At 45.3% G+C, this 17647-nt stretch overlaps 1 protein-coding gene across 1 annotated transcript in view; it reads left to right on the top strand.

The window, feature by feature from the left end:
- Positions 1–17647, top strand: part of Pappa (pappalysin 1) — a 231453-nt gene that overhangs the window by 189549 nt on the left and 24257 nt on the right. The window contains exons 16-19 of the mRNA XM_057784762.1: positions 3955–4165; positions 5371–5542; positions 13138–13285; positions 17468–17577. Of these exons, the coding sequence (XP_057640745.1) occupies positions 3955–4165; positions 5371–5542; positions 13138–13285; positions 17468–17577 (641 nt within the window). The remainder of the gene's footprint in view (positions 1–3954; positions 4166–5370; positions 5543–13137; positions 13286–17467; positions 17578–17647) is intronic.

Raw genomic sequence — 17647 nt, 5'->3', positions numbered from 1 at the left:
CATGTAGGTGATCCAGATTATATTCTCAACATAGTGGTTCACAACCATCTGAAACTCTAGTTACAGAGGATCTAACACCCTCTTCTGACCTCTGTGGGCACTAGGCATACACATCATACAGATACATACTTGGAGGCAGAACACTCATACGTACAAAATAAAACAAGAATCTAAAGAAATTAAGAAGATGAACAAATGTAATTGCAGAGTACCACAACTCATGAGCTCTTGGTGTCTAATATATACATTCTCACCCTCTGCTAGAAAGGCCAGCCTTCATTCTGTGACATAAGTCATGTTGGCCAAAAACCGTAGCTTGGGAGAAATGAAGAAGGAAGACATGGTATTGACAAGGCGATAAGAGTTTCTTCTAAAGCAGTTAGCAAGGGAAACAATGAGAGCGTATTCTCTACTCTCTAGAGTAGAACATTTCTGAGTGGTCAAAACTCTAAATGGTCTATAGGTCCATGAGCAATTATTGGTTGGATGTTGATTCCAACACACCTTGGTTTTTGTGCACATGGTTAACACATGTTTGTGACCAGAAGTTAAAAACCTCAGTATATTAACCATCCTTCTGAGTCTATGGGCCATTGTCAAGGACAAAGAGTGTATTTGCCAGAGTGCATATGGCCGCCTTCCTCAGCACCACTTGGTAGATGCAGGCAGTGGTCATAGCTAGGGACTGGAATCCCTGACCCCATGGATTCCTTTGTCTGGGGGTGAGGGAGGAAGACACATTCACGTTCCCGAATGATAGTTCTGCTCTACTCTGCATATTCTTTATCTCTGATTGTACTCGCTATGTACTCACTATGTACTCTCTAGGTACTCTCTATGTACTTGCTATGTACTCTCTATGTACTTACTATGTACTCGCTATGTACTCTCTAGGTACTCTCTAGGTATTCTCTCCTACAATGTATGTTTTTAGTTTGACCTTTTCCTATTTATTGAGGCTCTGCAATCCTTACAACATCTCACAACAAAGAACTATGCCTCCCTGTTTACAGTTTATAGCATTTGCAGCTGGTGTAGTCCCAACACTGATAAAAGCACCAACACTTTAACTATGGATATTGCAAAACTTTTGAGTAATTTGGAAAGGACGCCAAGATACACCTGTATCTTCTAAAGCTCCCATTCTTTTTTCTTTATTTTTTTTACTTTCCTGAAACATTATTGATTTCTTTTTTAATTTATTATATTTTTAAATCCAAGTTCCCACTACCTCCCCTCCTCCCATTCCCTCCACACACCCTCTCACCCCACCCTCATCCAATCCTCAGAGAGGGTAAGGTACATTGCTTTGTGGAAGGTCCAAAGCCCTCCCTACTATATCTAGGCTAAGCAAGGTATACATCTAAAGAGAACCAGTTCCCAAAAAGCCAATACAAGTAGTAGGGATAAATTCTGGTGCCACTGCCAGTGGCCCCTTAGTCTGCCCCAGCAATTCAACGGTCAATCACATTCAGAGGGACTAGTTTGGTCCTATGCTTGTAATTCCTGCTGGAGCTGGTGAGCTCCTATTAGCTCAGGTAAACTGTTTCAGTGGGTGAACCCATCATGGTCTTGACATCTTTGCTCATATTCTCATTCCTTCCATTCTTAACTGGACTTTGGGAGCTCAGTACTGTACTCTGATGTGGGTCTCTGCGTGTGTTTCCATCAGTTGCTGGATGGAGGATCTATGGCAATATTTAAGATATTCATCAGTCTGACTACAGGGCAAGTCAAGATCAGTCCCCCTCTCTTCTATTGCTTAGAGTCTTAGCTGGGATCATCCTTGTGGATTCCTGTGAATTTCTTTAGAGTCAGGTTTCTGCTAACCCTATAATGTCTTCCTCAATCAAGATATCTCTTTCCTTGCTCTCGTCTCTGTCCTTCCTCCATCTCAGCTATCCCATTCCCTCAAGTTCTCCTGAAGTCTTTTCTTTTCCTGTCCTCTTTCCCTTCTATCCTCCCTTTTCTTCACACTCCCATGCTCCCAGTTTTGTCAGGCAATCTTGTTTGTTTCCAATTTCCAGGTGAATCTATCTATGTTTTTCTTTGGGTTCACCTTATTGCTTAGCTTCTCCAGGATCATGAACTCAATGCTAAAGGACATTGCTAAAGCTCTCATTCTTACCGAACTGCTGATACATCTGGCATTCCCAAAAACTATCAATCCTAACCCCTAACCCCAAAACAATGCAGGGAAGTTTCCTGTCTCTGGTTTTCTGGAAGTCTCTTGGCTTTGATGAAAACTCAGTGACTCACCTTTTATCCCTCTCTCTTTCCCTGGGATGTGAGAAATATCAGGATGGTGGTACTACAGCTTACAAGTTAGCATTTTCTGTGGGGCTGTGCAAACATGTTTCATGTCATCTAGGTGAATCATGCTGACCAGGGGGTGAATCACAGGAAACTAACAATGAAAGGAGACACCGAAACGTGTACACAAAATTGTGAAGTAGTTCTCTTGTCTTTTTCTCTTTCTTCATTTGATCTCATGTAGTAGTTTCTATCACGTGTAAGAATACTAGTTAATTTTTATTTTACGAAAATTTGTCATGCCCCTTTATATAACATTAGATTATGAGTAGCATGTACATGTCATTTTTGTCTTGTTTTGTGCATTGCTTTGCCCCAGCATATAAAGTACTTGGCACACCATGGCATTGCCATCATTAGTTGAACGGATGAAGGTGTCTTTGCATCTCACATAGGTCCTATCATCATCCTTGTGTAAGTGTGATGTTAACAGAGAGGGAGGAGGGAAGGTTGCAGGCTAATGGGCGAACAAGTCCTGTGATGGACACTTCTTGAAAGTGTTGCTATATTTAGCCTTCTGAGCATTGGAAAAGCAGGAAAAGTCACTTTTTCTACAGACACAAAAATTAAGGTAAGACCATCCTCAGTACGAAATAAGAGTTTTGCTGAACACACAGACACAACACTTTAATGTATAAACGACTGTATCCATAGCGAGACAAACCTGGTTTTGAACTTTTTGCTATTGACAAGCTACAAGAGCTTGATCAAGCTGCCCTCTCTTTTACAAGTGGGAATTAGCATGCTAAGCACCCTGCAAACTGCTCAATAAGCATCAGTTTCCTTCCTAGTGCTCATGGTCTCCCTACTACACTTGAAATCTAGAGACTCCCATGTTCTTTGAGCACTGCTTGTCAACACCACTCAGCATTAACCAATCAGAGGAGGATGAGTGGTGAAACACCCACTGCAGGTCTCTTCCAATGGTCTTGAGTGAACTCAAGACCTGAAGGAAAGGCTGGGCCCCCATAATACATGAACTGGCAATGAAAAGTCTAGCTTCTGGCTTTTACTTTTCTGTACCAACCCCCATTAGGTGAGCATCCTGAAGGCAGTAAGTACTCTGTCAGAGCTGGCTGCTTCTCGGGGCAGAAAGTGCTGCTCTTTCATCTTCTCTGGCAGAACTTCTCTGAGTGCTGGAGTCTGAAAAAGAAGCAGAAAGAGAGAGGGGAGAGAAGAGAGAAAGAGAAAGAAAGGAAAGACTCCTGAAAACATGGTGATGTCATTTTCAGGCTTGGGGAAACCAAGATAGATACAGGGTCCAGGCTCTGGATCACACAGAGCACTGTTAACATGGCTAACACCATTTAGGATGAGTACCACTGTCTTCAGAGAGGACACACATCTGCAGGGCAAGGGGCTGATGGAAGGACCAGAAAGGGCTTTTTCCTGTGCAGTGTAAGAGGCACAAATGATTTGGATTTTAACGCACAGGAGACATGGGCCGAGTCTAGCTTCCATGTCTTTGCTTGTAGCAACTGCCCAGTGCTCTTCAGAGATGCTGAGTTCTTAGAGGAAGGCATTGGATTCCAGTCAGGAATCCCTGGGGACGGCATGTTGGTTCAAATTCAGGGAGCTCATGTGTTATCTTAGCTGTTGGTGGACTCATTGCTCTGCTAACCCTGCCTGACTGTCTTCCAGGCAACAACAGCATTCTGACCTGTATGGAAGATGGACTGTGGTCCTTCCCAGAGGCCCTGTGTGAGCTCATGTGCCTCGCTCCACCCCCAGTTCCCCACGCAGACCTGCAGACAGCCAGATGTCGCGAAAACAAGCACAAGGTGGGATCCTTCTGCAAGTACAAGTGCAAGCCTGGATACCACGTGCCTGGCTCTTCTCGGAAGTCCAAGAAGTAAGTGGTGCTGGGAACACCCTCATAGGCTCCAAGAAGGCAAAGTCAGATCCACATACCTCTTTTAAAGGAAACATTCCTGGCTGTGCTGGAGACTATACCAAGAGTATCCCCTTCTGTCCCATGCAAAAGACATAGAAGAGTAGGTATGGGTCACATATGGTCACCTTCAAGTCACAGCCCCTCTGCAGACTGGATATATGATCTCAGACCAGTGGTTCATTTTTTTTGCTCTCCTATATGTTCAGTGGCAATATGAAGATTGTAAGTTACCACACAGTGTTGTCATGACACAGAAGGACTTCCAGAAATGCCTTGCGCAAAGGGCTTGTTCAAGAAATACCAGGTGTTCACATCAGCCCTGTATAGGAATCCATGAGAACACTCACAAAGGAAAAGAGAATACAGGGCATTGGTGGGGATTGAGTTGTCCCAAACCACACCTGACAAACAACCTATCTTTGACAATGTTATTCAATGAATTCTTTATTATTGTTGTGGTTGCTGAAATGATGCTATAATCACAGCATTCTCCCTTTCCTTTTCCTCCAAACCTTCCCATGTATGTCTTCTTGCTCTTTTCAAATTCATGATCTGTTTTCCTTGACACCACACACACACACACACACACACACACACTATACATAGATATATTCCTAAATATATAAGTGTGGCCTGCTCAGTCAACATAGTATTAAACACCCATATCTATTTCTGCCATTTATTTACATGAACAAGACTATTTCCCTGCTTTAGCCGTCCTCAGTTGCCTGTGGTTCTTTTCCTATGGATGAGCCCCCGTAAGTTTCCAGTTTACGTGTTAGCATGTCTGTTGGTGTCATCCTTGTTTAGGCCATATTGATGAGACTTCATGGTGCTCCTCTGATATTTCTAGAGACAAAAATATGACAGTAAACTTCTTGTTCTTTTGACTTTTTCAGAGTTTCCTCCCCTGGTTTTGTATGTAATGATCCCTGAGGCTTGGGCACATGGGTTGTGTTGTAGATGTATTGCTTGGCTCTGGGCTCCAAAACTCTACATTGTGAGAAATTGTGGTTTTCTGTCACGGTCTCCACCATGCATGCCTCCTGCATCCCATAGATAGGCAGGAGATATGAACAGGAAGACAAAGTGAGGCTCCTTGGTACTGTTCACGTTCGAAGCATGTAATCCTCAGAATGACTTTTCTTTCATGTTTCCTGAAGACGGGCTTTCAAGACTCAGTGTACCCAAGATGGAAGCTGGCAGGAGGGAACTTGTGTGCCTGTGACTTGTGACCCACCTCCAGCCAAATTCCATGGGCTCTACCAATGCAGTAATGGCTTCCAGTTCAACAGTGAATGCAGGCTCAAATGTGAAGACAGCGACGGCTCCCAGGTAAGCCCACTGAAACCTAGATCACAGCCTCGTCTCTGTGCTTATTTATCTCCAGGCCTCTCTGGCTACACAGCCATGCTTGTAAATGAGTGTTACCCCTGTAGAAGCTGACGCATCCTGAATGCTCTTTCGTAAGCTCTCTGAGCTGTGTTTTCTCTCTATGAGCCTATTTCATCCAGAGTCTTAGCGGTGAGAATTGTTTTTAAGCACTAGAACTGTTAGATACTTGTTGAGCAGTTATTAAAGGAAACTGTATATGGCCTTCTAGCAGTTTGATTGACTTTGATAGGAGTGATGGGGACTTTGATTATCTCTGCCCACTCCTTACCAACATCACTACTTAAATTGCCCTTGAAGCATTTAAAGTCATAACACTGCCACTGTCTTTAGTCATGGATTCATCCTTGCAGCCTGCAATGGGGCTTTATTAAGATGGGGAGAACACGTCTGAGCACAGTGTGGAGCAAAGGATGACAGAGGATCCAGTGTGAGTTTGAGTTTCATCGTAAACCATACGTAACTAAAGGATAAGCGTTCCTGCTACTTCTCCAGAAGAGACTCTGTGACTCTGTGAAGGAACAGCCTTCATTCCTATACCAACCTCTGCTACTCAGCTAGATAGACAGGGTGTCACAAAAGTAAAACAAAAGCCCAAAAGAACACAGATGTCCACAGAAACCCCATTTTCTCCAGAACCCACCACTTAGAGTTGACAGGCTAACCCTGTCATTCACTGGTGTGCAAAGATCACCAGCCAGGTGAACCTGGAAGATAAACACCCTATGGATTGAAGCCTTTCCTGTCCGTTATTTCTTAACCTTCAAATACTGCTAAAACAACACCTTCAGAAGCTCCTTTTTTCTTTTCCAAAATTTAAACAATTCCAAGATCTACTCATTCTTTCAAAAACACCCTTTAAAGCTGTTCCCTCTCTACCCAAGGCAACTACCCTAATAAAAACGGCTGTGTCTTTTTGTCTGGATCACAGTGCTCTTGACGGTGTCATTTCTTATTGCCCCAGTTCTCTGGCTTCCAGCCCTTCTAAACCAGCATCCTTTTGTTTCCTTGGGATAAAATTCAACCCTATTAGGCAGAATTTCAGACTCTACCCCACCCCCTGGAAAATTCAGGTCGCCTACCCTCTCTGTGTTTCTGTCTGAAGTGTCTCCATCATTTGGTTCAGATGCCCGACTCCTCCTTGCCCTCCCCACTTCTGACCAGGAATTCCCTCCTCCTACAGCTCTTTGTGCAAGTTCCTTCCACTCCTGGACTCAGCTGACTTCTCTCAGACTGCCTGCTTATAGCAGCAGTCACCCATTCTAATTTTCTGACTTATTTATTGTTGGTTTCACCAAGGCTGAGAGTCTTCTACTGTCTCTTTCAATGTCCCTATGCCTTTAGCACTTAGTACAGTGCCAGACACCTAGTAGGTCCCTAGGAAGTGACACCTTAGGGACCACGTGCCCCTTCTTAGGATAAGCTGAGTTTTGTAGGTATTGCCTCCAAGTCCTGAATATCACGCATTCACAGCTGTCTATGGATACTCTGAGGTGCTGGTGGTCACTCCTGGGAATTACGCCCATCCTCCAACACCTAAGAAGCAGGAGTCCTGGAACAAGCTAGGACCCTGATTACCATGCCTCTCACAGGCTGATCAACTTCCCTTTTGCTCCCTCACATAAAGCTCTTGCTAACAGTTTTTCCTGAGCCAAATAATATTCTGACCATGGCCATGTTATCAAACTGAAACCCAGTCTGCCTGCAGCCTGCCAAGTAGCTTTCATGGGCAGTTTGTATTTAAAGGAGAGGGAAATGTAAATTCATCAGAGGACTGGACTGTTGCTGTTTGGCAGTGGGTGGAGAGGCTAGACTCGAAGGAGCAGGGTATGGTTTGTCAGCTCAAAGAATGAGGGGGTGTGTGCCAAATGGGCTCTTAACACAATTGACGTTTCTAGTTTGTTCTAAGAATGAATTTCCTCTACCCTCAGACCAAGGGCCTGAGAGCCAACACCAGTGTTCACCTCAGATTCCCTCTCACTGCCTGTAAACACAGCAGGAACGCAAGGCCCACACTTCTTGAATCCCACAGCTTATATGGAGTAAAGAGTCTTAGCTTTCCAAACAAGTTCCAGATCCTGGCAGAGAAGGGGAGAGGCTACTCTAGGGGAGAGTCACACACTCCTCCTTGCTACTACTGGCAGAATCTAAAACAATTTCACTTCATTGATTCTTCCAAGGGAACCAGTAGGATGCTTGCTAGATCTAGATTCTAATGCCGATATCACTATCCGCCCCTAAAAAAGGGACAAGTTGCTTAACCCTTCAAGCTTCAGTTTCCCTGTATGTGACCTGTAAAGAAATAACACAGCCTGCCTCACAGTTTATTGGTGGTAGCAGGGAACAGACTTGGGTACACCTGGAGTTGTGCGGAGCACAGGTCTACGCCACAGTAAGTGGTAGTCCCGATGAAGGTACAAACAGACTAATCTGCTTTTATGGTCATGACGGTAGAGATCTCTCATTCTGGATGTGACTCCGTAGAGCTTAGAAACAAAGCCAACAGCTGGAAAGACCGCTTTCTGCTGGCCAGCTCCCCGACGTCTCAAAAGCGGCATTTATCCAGTGTGAGGATTCATACAAGCTACATGGAGACCTTGAATGCTACCCAAATCAACCTGTAGAATAAACAATCCTCTAGTCCTTCTACAACTTTCTGTTACGATGAAAATATACCGCATCTGTCCTGTGTCTCCGAAATCTCTGGTGACAGTGTCCAAGTAGTTAAATATTATACTTGGTTTTACATATTTTTTAAAAATGTAAAATTCGCATGCCATTAATCCATACAAGTGGGTGGTGGAGGCAGGAAAATTAGAAGTTCAAGGCCACGCCTGAACTGGGGCAAGCTTTGGCCACATGAAACAAGAGATCTTTTCTCAAACAAATTATTTTACTTACCTATTTTTGATATGGTCTCACTGTGCATCCCAATCAGGCCTCCCTTGAAATGATAACCCTTTCTCCTTGTCCGTCTCAGTGTTGGGATTTTCGGCCTGATACATCATGTCCAGCTCCATAGTTCATATTGAAGTGTAAATAGTCACTCGTGCTTCCATATTGTACATTTCAGCTCTGACATTTATAGTGTTCCTGCCCCAGTAAAACCAAGGAGGAAGGTCTAAATAATCATAACTTTGCTTTTTAATGTGAGGATTTTATGGACGCCAGGTTGGTGTCATGGGCTCTCTTTCATTCTAGAAACATAAAGCAAACCCTCGAAAAAAAAAAAAAAAAACTCGTCTTTCCACTTTCCAGATGCAGAACAAAAGGCCTGTGAAGTTTAACTAAGTCTTTGCTTAGAGCTCTGAGCTTTTCGGTGGGATTGAGACTATTCAGTCATGTGCGTTCACTGTCCCCAGATATCTCGAGGGTAGGCTGGTGGCAGAGCCTGAGGTATGCTGTCCAGACAGCTGGTGAAAGATGCCAGTCCTCTCTAAATTTAATGAGACACAGAAGGCCCTGGATGTAAAGAGACAACTTAGTCCCAGGACATAGTGACAAGCTCTGTAGGAGTGTTGCAAGTTATCAGAGGCGTGGCCAGTCTTTGGAGAGGACCAGGTCTATGGTAAACACTTGAAACACAACAGGACAAAAGGCTAACCGTGTTTCATGGGCCAAATGGTGCATCTAATAATGGATTTCCAGAACTCATCAGGAGGAGGTGAATAGTAGAACCGCAATACTCCCAGTCGCTTGCAGGGGAGACAGAGGGTGACTGTGCAGTCCTTTCTGCCATCAAAGCATGAAGCTTGTCCAGCCCATGTGGGCTCTGCCATGGATGCTGCATAACCCCATGGGTGCAGACAGAGCAGGTACGGTTAGTGTCTTGCTTCAAGGATAACTGTACATCAAGCACTAGGGTTGCCTCGAGACCAGGAAGAAGAAGAGGGAAGCACATGCCATTAGAGCCTGGCAGATATTCAGAGACCTTCACTGCAGTCCACTTAACTTACAGATGAGTCCACTGACATCTGGCAAGGAGAGCCACACCAGTTAATGTCAGAATCAAGTCTTAAACCAAGTAAGAGAACAAGCCATTTTTTTTCAACGCATCCTCACACCTGGAACTGCTCATTAGCCCTGCATGGTTGCATCATGTTGATGGATTCACATAAATGCACTGAGCGTTTCTGTTCTACTCTATATATGCAGACATGGAAGGTTTTTTTTTTTTTTTGCTTTAATTGTTATTCAATTAGGACATGGCAGATCCACACGTCCATAGCTGATGATCATCCTGTCCTCTCCCACCTGGCTGGGCCTGGCTTTATTGTAATCAGAACCCTCTGTCATGATGTGGCTTTTTTCTGCCCATTTTCTTTCTCCCCCGTGTCTGTCTCTCCTCCTTCAACCGTGGAGAAGGCACAAAGGTTCACAGTCAAGGGCTGGGACCTGGCATCCTCTGCCACTCTTACTCACTGCCTCCTCATTCTGGCTGCTGCATTGTGGAAAGTTCCCTAGAGACACTGAGTGCAACAGGGAAGTTAGGAACCGTGGCTAATGCATAGCTCTGTACATATGTGTCAGGTCTTAAGAACTTCCATAAATTGACCACTTGGTTGTCATGATGATTCCATTAGGCAGTAGATCCATGCACACTTAGGAGTTGAAGAAACTGAGGCACAGGCACACAAAGAGACTCTCCGAAGTCCCAGAGTTGGGATATTCTAGAACTGACATTTGAACCGGTAACCATAACTATAGCATCCATCACTTATTTCTTTCCTGGAACGAACATCAGTTTTCAGATTTGACATGGGGTATGGTTTCTCTTCTCTTCAGTAGTCAAAATGATTCCTTAGAACATCGAGCATGATGAAGGTTTCAATAATGTAGTTAGCTGTAAACACTGTTGATGGAGGAGTTACTTTTATTTAATAAAGAAACTGCCTTGGCCCATTTATAGGCCAGCCCTTAGGTGGGTGGAGTAAACAGAACAGAATGCTGGGAGAAAGAAGCCAAGTGAGGAGTCGCCATGATTCTCCCACTCCAGACAGACGCAGGTTAAGATCTTTCCTGGTAAGCCAGCTCATGGTACTACACAGAATATTAAAAATGGGTTAGATCAATATGTAAGAGCTAGTCAATAAGAGGCTGGAACTAATGGGCCAGGCAGTGATTAAAAGAATACAGTTTCCGTGTAATTATTTCAGGTAAAGCCATGCGGGCAGCTGGGTGGCAGGGACGCAGCCCCGCCGCTCTTATTTCAACACACTGTTAACTGTGTGTGCTTTTCTTGGCTAAAGAGATGGGGGGTCTAAAGAGAGTGCGAAATGGCTTCTATATAAGCACAGGGAGGAAGGCAGTTTTGGTGAAAGATGCACAGTCCTCTTGGTGGATCTTTTACTTTAGCAGGTAAAGTCATGTCTTGTGCATTTGAAATCAAACACACTCAGTTGGTTTGGTTCCCTGATAACACCCACAGAGTAGTATTCTCAGATTTGATACTCAACTACATTGGCTCTTCTGTTCTCAAAGTAGTCAGCACAGTTAGCGAGGATATCCTCACTGTCAGATGGTCAGCAAGTGCTGAATATCCAGAAGTGCCAGAGAGGCTGCATTCAGAGAGAACAGCACAAAAGTGCAAAGCAAGGCAAGATGGGGAGGAGGGCAGGGGATGGGCTGGTTTACTTGAGTAGAGTGAAGGGCACACATACAGCAAGAGGTGGGGCTAGAAATGTCTGAGATCCACATGGAGGCTCTGGAGTGCTAGCCCACATGCTTGCCTTGCTTTGAAGGCTAAAGTGTCTTAGCAGGTGGCTGCCATATTTTAAAGGCAGATTTAGCCACAGAAAGTGCCAGGTGAACCAACGAGGAGAAGGAGAGAGAGGGGAAATCTTGAGAAAGTAAGACCAGTACCTTATGTTCCCACCTTCCACAGTGAGGCCTCCGAGACTTGAAATTCCCGGAGTAGATTCCAGTTAGCTCTAATACACCCTCTGCTGCAAACCTTGCTTCTCAGCCAATTCTGGCCCTTGTAGTGCTGAGGTCTGCATGCCTTGTGAGGCTGGAGGCCAAATGCATTATAGTCCCAGGCCAAGGATCCAGGAAATTGGGGTCAATTTCCTACTCCCCTGTGGGCCCAGCAGGATCATGGGGCTTAGAGCTTGGGGCTCCAAGAGGGGGAGTCCAAGTTCTCTAGACTCCTATGAAGCTGCAGAAGCTTGCCATAAACCCACACCAAGCCTCTTAAAGTTTCCCCATAACTGCAAGCTCAGATGGGCCATATTCTCCCATGGGTAAGGGGGTTCTCTTGCAATAGTGCCCACCTTCTGCTGGCTGGGGAGAGACCTCATGAGAGACCCCACTTTCTTCTCAGTTCTGCCTCCATGCAGCTGTTTTTTCTTTCTTTGATGAGGCAGCTCAGCCCATATCAGCCCTTTCGCATTTTCTCTCACAGATACTCACTGTTTATGCCCTCACTCATTTGTTTACTCATTTATGCCTTTTATTTTTCTGGCTATTTATTCATTTATTTCCTGTTTACTTAAAAACGTCTTCTCCATATTCATTCCATCTTTCATTAATCAACAAGTCTTGAGTGAACAAAAATAACTACAGAGAGTAAAGGGATAGACTGAGTGGCCTACATTAATAAAAGGCACTCAGGATGCAGGGATGAGTCGGGGAGTATCTGGTTCCCCACAGAGCCTCTTGCTTCCTTGCGGGGGATGATAGTTATCCACGTGCCTTCCATAGTCAGAGCTGGCATCAAAGACCCATGCCTCCTGCACTCTGTTCTCCGTTACTCCCCCCTCAGGCCACAGAACAGAGTCGCACCTGCCTTGGCCATGCTCACTGCCCTGGATTGCATTGGCACATGAACTTCTCTCTTCCGGGAATGAACTTCCCTTCCCTTTCTGCCTTCTCTGAGCCCCATCCAACCTCTGGTCTGATACAGTCTTGGATGCTGAGTGGGACTCAGAGAAAGGCCTATATTTTCACACCGTGCTCTCTTACTTGCTTACAGAAGGCTGAGGAAGAACCCCTTTCTTAGGGTAAAGAACTCAGAATAGCGATACACATGACCCCCTCTGAACCTGTGGGGGCCATTGTCGCTGGAAGTTCCTTGGAAGAGAAAGCTCTCACCCGGGCTGCTTTCTCATTGTCTACAAAGAAAGAAAATGTGGCTCATTTGTAGCTTCCTTTTTATGACCCCACCCCCACCACTACATCTTACTGTCTATCAGTAGATTAGCTGATGGCTTCCCAACTTCTCAATAGAAACAACAATAGTCTTAAAAGAATTCTCGGTCATAATTATTCCAACTGGAATTTCCCAACAACCATAACCTAAGAATTAGGAGACCTGGAAATTAGGCAGTCTGGAAAGATCAGAGGAAGTCTCTCAATCTGAAAATACAAGCAATACCCATTTCAAGATGCCTGAGATTCAGCTATTGGTAACAAGCTACTTTGGAACATTTCTTAAATCTGTGAGGAAATGACAAATAATTTCATCTTTCCTTCTGAGAGGCATGTTTTTTGAGCAGCTGCAGTCAGTCACATTCTAAGTATGTTTCTCTGGTTTTCAGGGCCGTGGGAGCAACATCATTCACTGCCGCAAAGACGGCACCTGGAGCGGCTCCTTCCATGTCTGCAGAGAGATGCAAGGCCAGTGCTTGGCCCCAAACCAGCTCAACAGTAACCTCAAATTGCAGTGTCCTGATGGCTATGCCATAGGTAAGATGAGTGTGCTGGGGAAACAGTGGCATGTGTGTCCATCCTGCTGTGTGTCTGAGCATATATCTGTAGGAAACCTGTCTCTGTGAGGGAGAGAGGGAAGAATGAAGGAGACTCTGTCCTCCCACCAGGGAATTCAAGAATAAGGATCCAGATTGTCCTATATGGTGACACCATATGGTGACAGGATGTGCACTGGTGTAGCACAGAAAGGCTCTCGGTTACCAAGGAGAACACAGAAGTGCCCAGGGGAAGGGATGCATCTCACAGATTTGCTAGACCTTGTGAGGTAGTCTAGGGAGAAGAAACTGAAACCAGGTGATCCATGAGCAGAAGTATGACTCCATATACAATGCACAGTGGTGTTTTCATTAGGAATTTTAAAAATGTACCCTATGCATCACCCAAGAGCACCTGGTGCTGGTCAAACTCTGGTCCCCAAAAAAGGCATCAGTAATGGTCCTCTTAACAAACATTAGCAGATGGGAGAATAAAACCTCAAATGGACAGTGGAATTCACCCCAAGTCCTGAGGTTTGACCGATTTGAAAACCACACCTCTGTCCTCAGCATCCTGGTTGCCTCTGGAGGATAAATGGCATTTTCAATGCACGCGCGCACGTGTGTGTGTGTGTGTGTGTGTGTGTGTGTGTATGTGTGTGTGTTTTCAGCCAGCTTGTTATTGTTGTTAATGCTTACAGTGAATAATGGCCTGGGGTTTGCTTAGTAGAACCTGTGCTCTGGGACAGACTCATTTATTATCAGGTGCACCGCTGCCTCTGGGGAAACTCAGAACACATAGAACCTGACCTAATATAAGGGCAATGATGCTGACCTCTTGAGATGATTCCCTAATTGACTGCACTGAACCCTCCAGGGAACTGGACGTCCTTCCTCAGGGCCAGTGTGATTTATGGGAGGATTGCCAGGACTGTCTAGCACAGAAGGTCGGGTAAGCATGTCGGCAGCAAGTCCTTTACTAGGCTAGGGATGCTGAGCCTTGTCACTGCACATCCACAAGCAAGGCCTACGGCTGACAGAGAAGGGGCCTAGGGGATATCCACTTCTTTTTGAAGACGAAAACACAGAAAAACAGATAGTGGAATTTGTTGTCATCTGAACTTAGAGCCAGCGCCAGCACATTGTTTATGGTGCTAGCTCCTGCCGGTGTTGAAAGATGGCGAGGAACATGGTCACTCTCCTCTGATCAAGATCTTAGAGAATTACCGAAGGACCCTGACCAGGAGAATTATGGAGAAATTAAGGGCTTTCTGGGGACTACTATATAATCATTCTAGAGTTAGGGTGAGTGTCTCCATGGTTTGCAATACTGGCTGCTGTATCACAAGGCCAAGCCTTCCTCTTTTCCATTATTTCTGATGGCTGAGCCTGTCTCTGCACACTTCTGCCTGAGAACAGTCTATAGACAGAGAAAAGGGTGTATGGTGATAGTTATTCACTCAGTGGGGGCTTTTATACAGCCAAATAGGAAGCAAAGGAAATTTCCGTGTTACCAGTACTGTACTGTCCCCTGTCCCTTAAAATCCTTTTCCCATGGTACTTTGGATGCTGATCCTCTGGATATAGTAATCCAGGATGGTCAGTGAGTGAGTGAGGGCCTCTTATGGAAAAGCAGAGAGAGAAAGGAGGAACATGAGGATACTGACAGAGACAGAGAGAGAAGGGGGCGAGTTTCCCCTCTTCTGTTCCTTACTTTCCAGTGACTGTCATCTAGTTCCAGAAAGAATCCTACCCAGGAATCTCCTTTCTCTATGGAGAGGGGTTTGGTTAGAAACCTTGTATTAGGGCAATGTAGGTGCCAAATTTGTGGCTGAAGACCCACTAGGAGTCACTCTGGTGACTTGGGAGCCTATGTGGCTGCCATGAGTTCCAGGGGCAGTCACTCCCTTCCTGGGAGGGAGAGGCAAGTGCCTGGTGAAATCACCAGCCTGTGATGATGCCAGCTGTGGCCCATATGTCACGACTGCAGCCTTGTCCTGAGAGCTAGAGCTTGGAGTGGGAGAGGGGCCAGCAAGAAAGGACAGGAGAAATAGGGAAGGAGGGAGAGAGAAACAATGTCAGAGAACAACCAGTTTTTCCTCTTCCCATCATGCTTTGTTCCTCCTCTCTGGGGACACACTGCCTTTGTCTATTACCCAGATGAAACATCTTTTCTTTTTCCAAGACAATTTTTTTTATTACAGCTTTATTTCATCTTTGTTCCCTCAAAACTCCTTTAGAGTCAGTCTCATGATAAGTTAGGGTGTGCCACAGAATCTTTCTTACAGCTTAGTGACATCTGTCCCCTTCTTCTCATTAGTCATCTTTCTTTAAAAACAAAAATCTTCTGTGTCTTCATTTCTTGTTTTTCATGTGGTTCTCCACTGGATTCTTCACCTCTCCATTGCAACCTTTCTTTCTTCTCCCTTTGTGGCTATAGCTTACTCATCACTGGTCCTGAAAGTGAGAACCTCTGCGCTTTAAGCTTAGACGCATGGCCTCTGTGTCTCTTGACTCCCCAGCTTAGGAAGTGCATGTGATAACACCCATATTGCTATGGTGATGGATTCTCGGGAAATTAGAATGGCATAAGGAAGTCACCTGGCGAGAACAAGAACATTTGCCCTTCTGGACTCAGTGCGCCTAGGTTATGGTGAAACTATTCTGAGCACGACTTTAAATGTGCAGCCCCAGTTGCCCCTTGCTTAAATTCATACATCTTTTAAACTAAAGAGTATAATGATGTGGTACCTAGAAGGGCACGTGTGTGTGTGTGTGTGGATGTGTGCATGTGTGTGTATACATGGATGTATCTCAAAAATGGATGTTTAGGACAGCTAATTAGAAAGGATTCTTACTAGAAAGATTTGGCTCACTCTTTCCACACGGAGTGGTATTCAAAATTTGAACACCATGGCAGAAGAATGACCTCTTTGGACCTGGTCAAATTCTAACCGGCTGGAGTCATGGGGACATACCATGAAACAGGCTTAAATTTTAAAAGACCTCAGAGTGTATGGGGGTAATTATAGCCAACTCACGCAGCCCTAGCCAGAAAGTGTTTAGAAACCTCCACACTAAGGCCTACTGTGGCTGTAAATGGCCTCACTGGTCAACCTCCCTCCACCGACTTCTGCCTTGATTCCCTCATTATCTTGTCACCTGTCTGGCTCATCCCTTACATACTCGCTCACCCAGTCTGCCTCGTTTCCTCCATCATAAGGTGCTCAACACCCACCTATCCTCACTATGTCTCTGTCACTCCTTCAGCCATCATTTTCCCCGTGTGCTCACCCAACCCTCTCCTTGCCAGTTGATGCAAGCATTTCCTCATGGTTTCTTTCACTCAGTTCACACAACTTATTCCTTGATTGCCTACAGTCTGCTATGTAAAGTTACAGGCTCCAGACATAGATAGAAGGGGGAACAAGGCCAGGGATGGCCTTACTGAGTGACAACCTAAGAAGGAAGAAAGCCACTGATAATGCAATCACTAGGCAAATGGTAGGTGGTAAGAGGACGAACAGCACTGAGAGCCTGTGAATGGCTTGATCGTCCTTGAGCAAGTGGCACTCGTGCTAAGGTCTGGGCATCATTAGTGACTTGCTGGTAGAAGGAAAGTGGAAAGATGCAGAGCGGACAGGGCTAAACACTCACCAGGAGAAGCATGGTGTGTAAGACCACGCAGCTACATGTTTCAGTTCTCACTACTCCAGATTCACAGAACTTCCTCAGTGCCACACGCTGGGCTCTGCTCAGAGATGAGCCAACGGTGGCATATCTTTCCTAGGGTACCACTAACATGCCAGGGAGCAACGCTGGGGTGAGATCACCAGTGTCCAGCAGTGTTACTCAAGGTAGTAGGCATTCATAAAGAGTGTGCTTTACCAGAAGTGAGGGTAGACAACATGGGGCATTTGAACCGGTCCTTGACAAGCTGATAGGATTTAGTCATAGGAAGAAAATTTGGGACAAATTCAGGGAGATGGGGCAGATAGTCTTAAGTACAGGTCAGTTCTATACATCAAGATGTTAGGTGGTGAAGAGACTGACAATGTGGCTGGAGGAGGTATTGAATGTTGGAAAAATGGAGTTGCAAAAAGCAGTCTCTGCCCTGGCCATGTTGGCCACCGGTATTTGGAGATATGACTTAGCCATTAGTTTACCTTGTGCTTCCTCTCAGGGTCAGAGTGTGCCACCTCGTGCCTGGATCACAACAGCGAGTCCATCATCCTGCCAGTGAATGTGACGGCACGTGACATTCCCCACTGGATGAACCCCCCACGAGTAGAGGTGAGTGACTAGGGCCACCTGCTTGAGGCTAAGGAAAAAGGAAACGCCATTGCTGAGCTCTGTGGCTTGG

This window comes from Chionomys nivalis, chromosome 11 (assembly GCF_950005125.1).
Source record: "Chionomys nivalis chromosome 11, mChiNiv1.1, whole genome shotgun sequence".
Lineage (NCBI taxonomy): Eukaryota > Metazoa > Chordata > Mammalia > Rodentia > Cricetidae > Chionomys > Chionomys nivalis.
This window is presented reverse-complemented; position numbering and strand designations above follow the sequence as displayed.